At 35.4% G+C, this 13,752-nt stretch overlaps 1 protein-coding gene across 1 annotated transcript in view; it reads right to left on the bottom strand.

Moving 5' to 3' along the window:
• The window catches only part of CROT (carnitine O-octanoyltransferase), a 58,722-nt gene that overhangs the window by 24,223 nt on the left and 20,747 nt on the right, over window positions 1-13,752 (bottom strand). The window contains 4 exon segments of the mRNA XM_011996047.1: window positions 4,546-4,647; window positions 5,822-5,947; window positions 6,050-6,143; window positions 12,230-12,338. Of these exon segments, the coding sequence (XP_011851437.1) occupies window positions 4,546-4,647; window positions 5,822-5,947; window positions 6,050-6,143; window positions 12,230-12,338 (431 nt within the window).

Genomic DNA, 13,752 nt, shown 5'->3' on the forward strand with positions numbered 1-13,752 from the left:
TTTCTCATCCACATAATAACTGATGTTCACCATAACCATTGCATCAAAAGGGGCATGCTAAAATGAGAACACACAAGATTTCTGAATACTTTATGTCAACTTAAAACTTGACCCAGTATTTTATTTTCACTTTGTGTCTATTCTTAACAGATAATAAAGCATAGAGTCTTCAAATGCCTCACCTGCTGATGATAAGATATAGGATTCCCTATTGTTCAGTAACTGCTGTATTTTATTTTTTGGAAAAAAAAAATTGTTTAAATTTGGAAGCACCTAGTAGGGCTCCTGGTGGGGCTTGGGGTCATGAGGGTGTATAGTATATAAAGTAACATATAAACAATCTAGATAAACTAATTGCTATTTTTACTAGAAGTCAAAGCAAGTGTATATATGCAATACAAAGATGTTCTGGAATTGTAAGAACGGGGTGGAAAAGCAGATGGGGATGGCAGCCTACCTGAAAGCATTTGGGATGGGCATGAACTTCTTTAGGTAAGGACTTAGGTCACTTAGTGAATATTAGAAAGCATAACCATTTTGTGTTTTTTATACATATGAGGGTCCCGATGTGATAATTCTCAGTTTAAGAAATGTGGGAAAGATAGGCTAGGTGTTACAGGGGTGTTTCAGGTTTGCCAGGTATATTCAGAGAAATAAATTGCAGTTAGTGAATTTTCCCATCATTTATATTGAAGAACAAAGTTTTTGCCCGCATTTTCCCCATGTTCCTTAGATGAGAGTTACATCAGATGGTTCCTTGTGACTGTCACCACTTTACATTATACACAGATATCATTCATGATCTGAACATGACACTGAGAGCTTCGGAGGGAAAGAAGGGAAGTCTCAAGATATGGGCCCAGTTCCAGAGGAGTAATTAGGTGTCTTAAATGTCACCCTAACACTATAGCTCTGTAGCCTGTATCATGGCCCAGTGGAGCCTATAAACACAATTTATTGTTACCAGGCAACAACTAAATCAGGAAAGGCTTTTGAGGGAGGTCAGTATAAGATGCCTGAGCAGTTTATCTGCCAGCAACAGCACACATGACAAGACTCACAGGTCACTCACAAACCCATTTGCTAACAGTATCTCACAACTGTGTGGTACTTTACAATTTTACAAAGAATTTTCAGATATTATCACATATACCGTTTCATTTAAGACATTTTACAACTATTTTACTGGAGCCAGTAGGAAATAGCAAGAATGAAGGATGTCTCTTTGAGTTACAATTCTAAGCACCCATCTCCTAATGGAAACCTAATAATCTCAAAAAAGTTAGAAAATATATAAAATTCCAATGCTATCGTGATGCTTTATTTGTTCACATGATTTTTGCCTTTCATTTCTTGCACTTACACAGAGGCAATATGTGTTGACAAAGTGTTTAAGAATGTAGGCTTTGGTTCTGAATTCAAACTACTTCCTAGTTGTGCAATAGTAAGAAAGTTACTTTGCTTTCTAATTAAACTGCCTCATTTCTCAGTAGAGATAATGCATACATACCTACAGATGCTGTGAAAAATGATTTTTTATGCCACTTATACTGTACTTACTAAGGATCTGGCTCACAGCAATAATTAGTAACTACTGTTATTATTAACTAAAGTTTTTACATACTTCCTGTGCACCCTCTGCAAAGCCTTACAATAAAGCCTACAATATAGAGAAGACAACATAGTTGACTTCAGGATTATAAAATATGAGGGAAATGGAATTAATATAATCACAAAAGAACATATTCAAACAATTATAATTATGGAACAGCAACATGGCTTGAGGGTAAAATAGCTTTATTTTACAGTACACATACTTACTTCGTTTTTTTCTTTTTTTTTTTGAGATAGGGTCTTATTCTGTTGCCTGGGTGGGAGTGCAGTGGTACAACCATGGCTCACTGCAACCTGGACCTCCTAGGCTCAAGTGATCCTCCCACCTCAGCCTCCCAAGTAGTTGGGAGTATAGGTATGCATTACCATGCCCAGCTCATTTTTTATTTTTTGTAGAGATGGGGGTCTCACTATGTTGCCCAGGCTGGTGTTGAACTGCTGGAATCAAATCCTCCCACCTTGGTCTCCCAAAGTGCTGGGATTATAGGCATAAGCTCCCATGTCTGGCCTACAGCATATGTATTTCACTAATAATGATTTACAAAGGTTAAACTGCACTGTCTATAATCATCTTAGGTTAGAAGGGAAACCTCCATGGAATTTAACGTAAATTATCAGGTGGAGATAATCAGATCAATTTTATAAATATATGCATGTTAATGCACACACATAAAACATGTCCACACACTATAGAAAAGCACCTCAGTTGTGCTGAGAGATGCTCATTATGAGCCCAGTATTCTTTATTCAGAGACAGGCAATATTATCAAAATTATTTTCATCCTGAATTTGTGTGAACAGCAGGATACCAGTGCTATTAGTAAAAATCAGTTTAGCAAAAGGTGTTTTTTGGTGGGCTTGGGAATGAGGGACGGAAAACAAGATGAGTTACTCTTGATGAGATTGATTTACTCTTATGTAACAATATAACATCCAATTTGAACAATTTAACATATAATGAAACACAACTCTCAAATGAGAATACTAGGTAAAAGCTAGAAAAGTATAACTGCGAGTTACATATATAACAATAGGTCAATAAAACTATTTAAATTAGGGAAGAAAGTGGTCAGAGGGGGAAAAGTGTCATGAGTATTAAGGTCAGTTTCAGAATCAGTAGATAGGAAAATACTGTGAAGAGGAAAGAGGCAGTGTCAAAATATGTATGAAGAGGGTAACCAACGGCAGCAGACAGGTCAAAGAGAAATCAAGGGAAGAAGCCAGGGGGTAGTTAACCACCTTACAAAGGGTAGTTTGCAAGGAACGGTAAGGTCATAAACCAGACTGAGGAATGTCAAGGAGAATCAAATGAGGAGCTGAAGAGACAAACACTGAGGCAATTAACAACAACTATTCTGTCAACAGTAGACTCAAAGGAAGAGTAAAGAGAACATCTTCAAAATGACTCGTGGCAACTTTTCACTGTAGCTCTGATGAGATACTCCAACAGACATTCACTTTCAGTACCTATTAACCAATCCGCCTTGTTCTGAAATAACAGCTACTTTATTGTTCTTTAGGCAACCAAACACCACTTTGTAATGGTTTGAATGAGACTGATTCTACCCACTAGATTCCAAGGATGGGCATGTGACCCAGGCCAAGCTCATCCAAGCACCTGATTCCCCAGGATGGGGACATGAATCACACAGGCCAATCACAACTGATGAGGATTATTCCAGGAACTTTGCCGGAATCATTGGAAAAAAAGAAGCTGACTATTTCCTTTGGGAGTCAATAAGTTATGAAGAAAGCTATGAAGACATGAGACTGTTGGTACAACAATCACATTGGGCAGTCTACCTAAATATGAAGCCAAACAAAGGAAAGCAGCACTAAAAAATGGGAAGAGATTTCCAATGAAAGCATTTGAACACTGAAGTCAGCTTTACCCAAATTTAGCTACATCCCTTGCCAACAAATATCTTCTTAAGTTAATGCCAGTTTGATTTAGGTTTCTATCACCTAAACCTGAATACAGATTAATACAACTACTGAACCCTATTTTTTTTCTTTTTTTTGAGACAGAGTCTCAGTCTGTTGCCCAGGCTGAGCAGGTGATTGACCCAGTCACTGCTCACTGCACCCTCAACCTCCCAGGTTCAAGTGATCCTCCTACCTCAGCCTCCCAAGTAGCTGGGACCACAGGCGCACACCACCATGTGAGGCTAATTTCTGTATTTTTTGTAGAGATGGGGTTTCATGACATTGCCCAGGCCAGTCTCCATCTCCTGGGCTCAAGTGATTCACCTGCCTTGGCCTCCCAAAGTGCTGGGATTACAGGTATAAGCCATCAGGCCCAGCCCTAAACCCCTTTATAAAAAATTTTCTTGGTTCATAGACCTCCTGAATGCCTATCAGACAGTTAGTAGGCAGAGCTAGTAAAGACATCCATGGGAGGGGAACAGAGGAGAAACAAGAAAAGTTGTTTTTTTGTTTTTTTTTTTATGAAAATGGTCAAAAATGGTAGTAACTGCCATTTTAATATCCACAGCCTAAATAGTGTTCCAAAGATCATGTGTCATTTTAGGAAAATAGTTACCTAGTTACTAGGTGAATCTTAAACTCTATAAATATATCCAAATGCATTGCTCTGTGCATAGAACACATACATAATGCCATATAATACCTTTTGAAATAGGTATTCTCAGCAAGCAGATAATACTGGGTTTTAAGAGCTTACACTACATAAATACTATATGCAAATTCCATTTTGCAGATATAGTACTAACAAACTGTTGGCCTTACTACAGAAGAAAATAACTTGTCCTATACTTTCACTGAGAATTCATAACTAAACTTTTCACCAAAGTGCCATAAAACTAAATTAGTATTCACTTACACTGTTCCCCAGCACAAGTATTTATGGTTTATTGCCATTAATTTAACCTAAAAGATCAAAAGAGAAAAAAATTTCAGTAGTTTACTTACATCACAATTACAGCCAAATACTCCATTAGAAAAGGAAATCAAGTTATAGGATTTGTCACCCCAGCGTACTGTTGGATCTCCAGTAAGGATGGCTGCAATAATCTAAAATAAATTTAATTTTTCCAAATTAAAAGGGTTTAATATTGGTTTGTAAGAATTCATATCTTAAACATATATATCACATCACCATTCCTCTTCAGGTCAACCAAATTTAATAAAATGATAATATAGTTATACTCGAGAGAGTAATTCTGGCCCTGACTTTAGGGGTTTCTCAAAATCTCAAATCAAGAAAATCCTACCAGAAAAGAAAATGCTGGTACAATATTCATGAATGTTTACAGAACATAGAATTGAGAGGAGAAGGCTTTGTAACTTGAATAGGATAAAAGATCTTGATAAAAGTTTAGTCATTAAAGTCTAGTTAGGAGGAAATATTTTAAGAATTCATTTCCTACTAAACCTGTTTTTCAAACTGTATACTTTGGCCTGTTAATGAATCGTGAAATCAGTTCAGTGCATCACAATCAATATTCCTTATAAACTGTCTCTTATACACATCTTTAATGAATCGTGAAATCAGTTCAGTGCATCACAATCAATATTCCTTATAAAAAAGAATAAAATAGACTGGAAATATCAGTGTACCTCACAGATAATAAAAGTAGTTAGTGTTCTGTGAAACTCCTATTTTATATATGCGTTTGCATGCATACACACATGTACATATAGTGGGCTGCAATCTAAATGTATTTGTAACTAAAAATTGTGGTCAAAAAAGTCTCAACAACACTGCATTAAAATACGTTCTTCCTTAAAAAGAAGTCTGGTGATTCTCCAAAAACAACAACAACAACAACAAAAAAACCTCTTTCCTTGCTACAAGGTTTTTCAATCCTTGATATTCTTTTCCTATTATTTAATACCAATTAATGCATTATAAAATAATTTAAGTATTTTCAAAAGACTATGAGATTTCTAATATAATTACTATCTTTTATTATTTCCTGGGAAACTGAAATGTCACCCTGGGAGTGGCAGGGGAGCATAAAATAAGGCCATATTTACCCTTAACGTCACTGACATCGATGTGTTCAGTAATTAACCAAATGATAAAATAAATGATTTACAAGGGTGACATAATTCTTAGGAGAGATACTCCCAGCTATGGTGTCAAGATACACTAGTGCAGGTTATGATTAGGTTCTCGTTTCACCTTTGGCAAGAAAAGTTCATTAACCTAGAGGTCCGTGTAAAACAGAAGATAGTTAAGTACCTCAGAATAATCCTCTGGTGTTACATGCGGACTGTCATCCTCCATGGAATATACCAGTAAACTACTCTGAATTTTTTCTAACAAGGCCAAGTTCTCTGCATCAAGACCAATCAGATACTCTCGTGCCTAAAGGGCAAGGAGATGATGATCAAATATTACAACTGAAATACAATACATCAGAAGAGTTTGTTAGAGAAAAGCTTCGTTAAGAAAAATGTAAATCAGAACCTTAGCCCATCGAGTTCGCTCCTCACTAGTTAATGCTGCAATCCCAGGTCCATCAGGTTCACTATGGCACTTCTTGTGGATATATGTCAGTTGTCTTATGGAAGATGAAAAGAAGATTCAAAAACAGTACAGGCAGAAAGTAACTACTTTGGCCTTTAAAAGGTCATAACATTGATCAATATTTAAATGTTTGGATATATTACCCAAAGAAACCACTTATGATGCCAATAGATTTCCCACAGCACATATTTTTAAGTGATTGTGTTCTATTAATACCCAAAGCATATTTGACAATAATTTAATTTCAGTAAATAAATTTAGTTATTGGCTAAATTTAGTTCGGTTGATATATACTTTTGAAATGTGCATGCACTTCTAGGTTACAAGTAAATATCCTTTTTACTGTAAATATCCTGACAATAGAGAACTTGAAAAATATCCTGGTAATCAATTTCACAAAAACCATGTACATCTTATCCAACTAAAAACTATGTGCATATATATTTAACCAGAGGACTTACTGTATACTCAATTAATACCTGTGTTTTACCAAAAAAAAAATAGAAATACCATGTAATCAGTTTTAAGTATTTTCATATGTGCCAATTTGTTACTTCTAATCATTATATTTTTAAAGAATCTACTAGCTAAGGATAAACTACTTCCCCTCCATAGTATTTTATGCTCCCAGATTGATGAGTTTCATGTATCTTTAAACATACAGCAGATAAATAACTGGGTTCTCCCATAAAGAAATTTTCATCAGTCAAAAATCCACAGAGCTTTAATTTAGCTCTACTTCTTCATGGCACATGTTAAGAAATTACTTCAATTTAAAAGCTTTCAAGGTTTTCTCAGGAAGTGAGCTAATGTAGCTTAATAAATGGTCAAAAAACACCACTAGTAGCCATCAGCTCTGACTTCATCATTCAAAACTGGAATTCATCATTTATCTACCGATTTGCATACTCTCCTCTGTTTGTTCATTATATCTGTAACACTGATAAAGAAATAATTTTCTTGCTGAAAAATTCCCCCCTTTTTATTTGCAAGTTAATGGTGTCCTGAGGAACAGAATAAGGGTTTCTTCACCAATCTGCATCTATAGCGAGAGTAACTTGCCTTGCCTCTCTTCCTGCTTACTTGTCTTTAGTAGCTACTGATTTTGCTCCAATTATGAATAAACTTTTGCAGTTTGTGGTTACTAGCATAAACTCTGAATTTCTAAATAAAATCAACCTGTTTCTCTCTATATGGTACTTGTTGCTACCTTTCCCTTATCAACTACCTCAAAGCACCAGTTTTGACTATGAAACTTTTTCTTCCTCCCTGAAATGATCATTTTCATGTTCGTTTTACAAGGTGGTCATTATTATGGATAAATTACAAAGGAAAGTGTGTTAAACCTGAAATGACATTTTAAGTGTGATAATAAAAGGTCACATAACTGCCCAAATCGTCACCATTAAGAGATGCAGATTTGGTAACAAGATAATCCCTCTTTTCCTTTAACTTGGCTAACTATGCAACTGTTTTTCAGCTACACATCTAATTTTTTATATTTCAAAGCACAAAGATTTGTATTAAAAATATCTGCATTACAGAATCATATATTTTTAAAAATATTCTATACGCCACACAATCTGGCTTTTTCTTCATCGCTTTCCGTTCACTCTTTAATTTACTGTCCTCGATTTTTGTTCTCCAGTGATCATCTTGAAACTGCTCTTCTGAAAGTCACCAATAATGTCCATTAAGGAAACCCAGTAGCTTTATCTAAGTCTAGTTTTCCTCATTATAGAATTTTGACACTCAGGAATGAATGTTAAAATTATCTTCTTACTTGAGTTTTTCACACGGTTCCATTGTGGTCTCCGTATCTCACTGCAGTCTTTTTCATTGACCATTTGTTCTCCTTACACTGCTGAATGTGTCTTTTCCCAAATTTCTGTCACTGGCCTTTCCAAGCTCCTCTTGTAAGTTTCTCCCTCGGTAATCTCATCTACTTCTTTAATAGTTTCAACTATCACTTTTATGTAAGAGGCAACCAACTCTTTAACTTCAACACCATTTTCCCTCTCAATCTCTGTTACCAAAGTTCCAAAGTTCCAAAAGCTTGTTGGGTATCTCTACTTCAATTCCTGCCAACATTTCCAACTATCTCCCCCCAACTATCTCCAAACATTATCTCCCCCCTTTCCCACAATTTTTTTTAAAAGATGTTAAAAGATAACATATGTGTAAATCTTCATGTCCTCAGATTAGGCAATGGTTTCTCAGATACAATACCAGAAGCACATGTAACAACAACAAAAAAGATAAAATTGGATTTTGTCAAAATGAAAAATATTGTGCATCAAAAGAGACCATCAAAAAAGTGAAAAGCCAAGCCTAGGAGATATAATTTGCTAAATTATATATCTGTAAAAAGACTTATATCTAAAGAACTATTACAATTCAATAATAAAAAGACAACCTCATTTAAAAATTGGCCAAGTAACTGATTAGATATCTCTCCAAGGAAGATATATACAAATGGCCAAAAGGTATGTGAAAAAATCTTCAACATCATTATCAAATATAAACTACAACGAGATCCCACTTTACCCTTACTAGCGTGGCTACAATAAAAAAGGCAGACAATAAGTGTTGGTGAAGATGTGGAGAAACTGGAACCCTAATATACTGCGCCATTTTGGAAAACTCTCTGGTAGTTTCTCAATAGTTAAACATAGAATTACCATATGACCTGGCAATTCTACTCCTAAAATATACCCAAGAGAAATGAAAACATACATTTACATGAAAACCTGTACACAATATTCAAGGAAGCATTATGAATAATTTACTATTTGTCTATTATTCATAATAGACAAAAAGTAGAAACAACTCAAATGTCCATCAACTGATGAATAGTTAATAAAATGTGGCATATCTGTAAAATAGAATGTTATTCAGCAATAAAAAGGAATAAAGCATTCATACATGCCAAAACATGGATGAACCTTGAAAAAATTATGCCAAGTGAAAGAAGCCACACACAAAAGCCTACATGTTGTAAGACGCCATTCCTATATTAATGAAATGTATAAAATAGGCACATTTATAGAGGCAGAAAGCAGACTGGTGGTTGTCGGAACTTTTGGAGTTTTTTTAAGGCAAAAACAGAAATCCAGATGTTTATGTAAAATTTCATGATTTTTAAACAGTGATTCAAATTCTGCTGTCCAAGCAAAATAGGTCACAGGCTGAATGTAGCCCATGAAGCACATGTGTTCAATTTCTGGAAGAGTGGCTTTGAATAATCCAATAATAAGCCTGATCTAATAATTATGTGTCAAATTTAAAACACACTAACTAAAACATGTAATGGGAAGACACACAAATATTATCCAAGATATAAAAGCAAATGATTAAAAAGATAAATCTGCCTAAATCAAAATTAAGATTGGACAATTTCCAAAATTTGCTTCAAGTTAACTGGAAGAAAATGTTTGCAACACACATAATCTATAAAGGATTAATGTGGAGACCATATAAATAATTGCTATAAATCAATCAGAATAAAGTAAAATAGCCAATAGAAAAATAGGCCAAAGTAACTCACGGAAAACACAAATAAGTGGCCTATAAAACATACAAAAATGCTCAACTTCACTTGTAATGAGGGATATGTAAATTCAAACAACAATGAAAACCATTTTTCACCTGTCAGTTCACTAGATACAGCTTTTTTTTTTTTTTTTTTTTTTTTTTTTTTTTTGAGACAGGGTCTTGGTCTGTCACCCAAGGCTGGAGTGCAGTGGCATGATCACAGCTCACTGTGGCCTCAACCTCCTGGGCTCAAGTAATCTTCCCACCCCAGCCTTCCAAGTAGCTGGGAGCACTCCCAAGTAGCACTATCATGTCCAGCTAATTTTTTAACTTTTTGTAGACACAGGGTCACCCTGTGTTGCCCAGGCTGGTATTCAACTCCTGACCTTATGTCATCCTCCAGCCTCAGTCTCCCAAAATGTTGCAATTACAGGCATGAGCCACTGTGTCCCCCCGCCACCAGATGTTTTAAGTTTAACAGTACCATGTCAACAATGATTAGAAGTGGGTGTCGTCATATAAAATACTGGCAGAAAAAACAATGCCACTGTGGATGACAATTTGACTTAGTCAAAAATTTTAAATGTATACATCAGATGATGTGAAAATTTCACTTCTAATATCAAACCGTAGATATTTTATCCAAATACACAAAGAGGCATGTTTGAACATGTTAATTATTTGTTATAGCAACAAATGGAAACAACTTTAATGTCATATCATAGAGAAATGGTCACATCAACTATAATATATCCATTTGATGGAATTATATGTAATAGTTTAAAAGAATAAGGTAGATGTATTTGTACCAATAGAAAAGATTACATTTATTGTTGATTAAAAGAAGCTAGTGAGAAAAATAACACTATTTTTTAAATGTGCAACTACCCTTGTGCCTCATGTCAAACACAAAAATCAGTTAACTCCAGGAAGTCTATAAATACAAATGTAAAAGGCAAAACAAAATTCTAGAACATAAGAAATTATCTTCTTGGCAATGAGTTAGGGAAAAATTTTTTAAAACAGAACACAAAATGTATCACCTGTATGGTAAAGATTAAAAGATTAATAAACTGGACTACATTCAATTAAGAACTTCCGTTCACCAGGAAGATGTGTTTAATAGAACAAAAGATCAGTTATAAACATCTTCTATTCTGTGTATTGCAACACACACGACCAAGTAAGAACTCTTACCCAGAATGTATAAAGAACTCCTATAACACTCACACACTAGTAGACATAACTACTTTGGAAAACTGGCATTATCTATTGAAGCTGAACATACACATACCCTATGACTTGGCAAATTCTCTCCTGGGTGTTTTCCAGACAGAAATACATGCATGTGTACACCAAAAGACTTACACAAGGATTTTCACAGCAGCCTTTTAAAAATAATAATGCAAACTGTAAACAACCTAAATGACTGCCCCTGGGAAGGAGTGAAAGTATGGAAGAGGGATGAGGGGAATCTTCATGTTCTAATTTTTAGAATATTAGAAATGTTCTAATTTTTGACCTGGGTGCAGGTTACATGAGTATTTAGCTGTACATTTCTGTGTGCAGTTTTGTACATGTTTGTAATATTTATTTAAAATAATTTAAGTTATAAATACATATATATACCCAACAATTAGAAAACAATTAGAGCAACTGATCATCTGTTAATAATATTAAAATACTGTTTATTTGGCTGGGTGTGGTGGCTCACACCTGTAATCTCAGCACTTTGGGAGGCCGAGGTGGGTGGATCACTAGGTCAGGAGATCGAGACCATCCTGGCTAACACGGTGAAACTCTGCCTCTACCAAAAATACAAAAAATTAGCCGGGCATGGTGGCAGGCACCTGTAGTCCCAGCTACTTGGGAGGCTGAGGCAAGAGAATGGGGTGAATCTGGGAGGCGGAGCTTGCAGTGAGCTGAGATCGCGCCACTGTACTCCAGCCTGGGCGATGAGCAAGACTCTGTCTCAAAAATAATAATAATCATCATCATCATCATCATCATCATCATCCATGGGAAAGTAAGGGAAAGGGCAAAAGAGGTATAGTTGAAACAGCACTGACTATGAGTTTATAACTGTTGATGCTAGGAGTTGGTAACTGTTGAAGTTAGGAGATGTGTACACAGGAGTTGTCAGTATATAATTCCCTATACATTTTGAAATTTTCCATAATATACTTTAAAACATACACATAGAAAATGTATACCATATGTATGTACATATATAATATATATTATATATGTATTTTTTAAGCTAGGTATGCATGTAAATTCATTGCAACAGGCACAGAAAGATGGAACACACTAAACAAGTAACAGTGATTAATTCTGAGGCAGGGAATGGAATTGGTAATATATGTAATGTTTTCCTTTTCTCCAAGTGAACATATTTATATATGTCTAGTAAAATTTAAAAATAATTTAAATTAAAAGTACAAATAGACTTTTTTTTTAAAAAAGCAAGTATAAAATTCTTATTTTTCAGCTTACTGTCACCTTGAAAGGCAATTCTAAACATGTATATTTTAATTCAAGCAACACCATAAGACCTAATGAGACTCAAGAAAGTAGTCCGAAAACCTGAGAAGTTCTGGCGGGGTGACCAAACATCCTTCATGTATTACATCAAAGACAAAAGCTCGGCCTCGACACAGCACTACAATGTGGTTTGGGGAACGCCCTTCACTCTCTGGAAACAGAAACAGAAAACACAAGACTCAAATCTAATGCTAAACAGGAGTAAAGTTGCATATATCCAATAGAAGAAAAGTAGGTATTCTTCCAATATTTTAATCATATAGTCATCAAATATGTCACATAACAAAAACAATGTATTAATGGAATTGCAGTTACTATGATATAAATACATACTCCTGACACTTGTTCCATGTGAGACATCTAGAAATCCATAAGTTTCAAATACCCTGAAAACCATATAAATCCCAAACTACTACAGACCTTTCTAGATTTATTTAGAAACAGAAATGGGAAGGGGAGAAGGAGACCAGTGGAATCTTGGAGGAGAGCCATTTGAATTAACAGGTTTCTCTTTTGGATTATTTTAATGTTAATTACTCATCAAGTAATTTAATTACAGCAATATCTAGCTATGATAACTCAATAAAATAATTTTTAGTAGAGAAGGATACAGTATGCCTGAGTGGCAAAGGAAAAGAGTTTTGTCCAGTCTGGTAACATCTGGTAAGCCACTGACAATGGATTATCTCTGATTTCTTTGGCACGCCTTAACTCCCCAAGTACTATTTGTTTACTGTAAACCTCAGATTATTGTTATACAGCCCCATCTTTAGATACTTGTCCTTTTGCCAAGGATCTTCTTATATGATCCCTGCCCCACCTTCTAAGAAAAGAAAACGGAAAAAGAGGAAGAAAGAGAAGACATACACTGCCGCTTGAAGGAAATATACTGGTAGGTATTATTTATGGGTCAGTATTAAGTGCTTTACATACATTATCTCATGAAATATTTTCATCAACTATGAGGAAGAACAGTCTCCTGATAACATTACTCTTTTTTCTCTTATACCTATTTCCTCAAGACCTAGAGGGTGAGGTATGTATTTTCTTGTTCCTCATGGCTACCTCCAAACCATTTCTTCTTTCTTCCCCTTCAAAAATCTCCAGATCCTTTTATCTCTACCACCACTACTCTTTTATTGCTGTCCTCTCCTGACCACACCCCTTTCAAAGTTTAGGGCTGGGAAAGAAAAAAGAAAATAAACCTGATGCCAAATTAATCAATAAATGGTTGGAAAGGGTGAGGGTGGCAGAAGGGTGCTACCTCAGGATAAACCTGGGGGATATTTGAGCAGAAAACTGAATGAAGTGAGAAAAGTATGCCACGGAAATACCCACAGAAGAGTGTTTCAGGGCAGAGGAAACAGCAAGCACAAAGGCATCAGAATAAACATGAGTTGATCTGCTTAAAGGAAAACAAGGTCAGTGCAGCTGTGGCACAGAGAAAAGGGTAGAGTGGTAGATAAGGTTGAGACCCGATTACACTGGCCTCAGAAAGTGGTTTCCAGTATGATGGGAAGGAAATCAATGGACGGTTTTAAGCAGGGGAGTGATAATGTGATCTA

Source organism: Mandrillus leucophaeus, unplaced genomic scaffold (assembly GCF_000951045.1).
Source record: "Mandrillus leucophaeus isolate KB7577 unplaced genomic scaffold, Mleu.le_1.0 Scaffold50, whole genome shotgun sequence".
Classification (NCBI taxonomy): Eukaryota; Metazoa; Chordata; class Mammalia; order Primates; family Cercopithecidae; genus Mandrillus; species Mandrillus leucophaeus.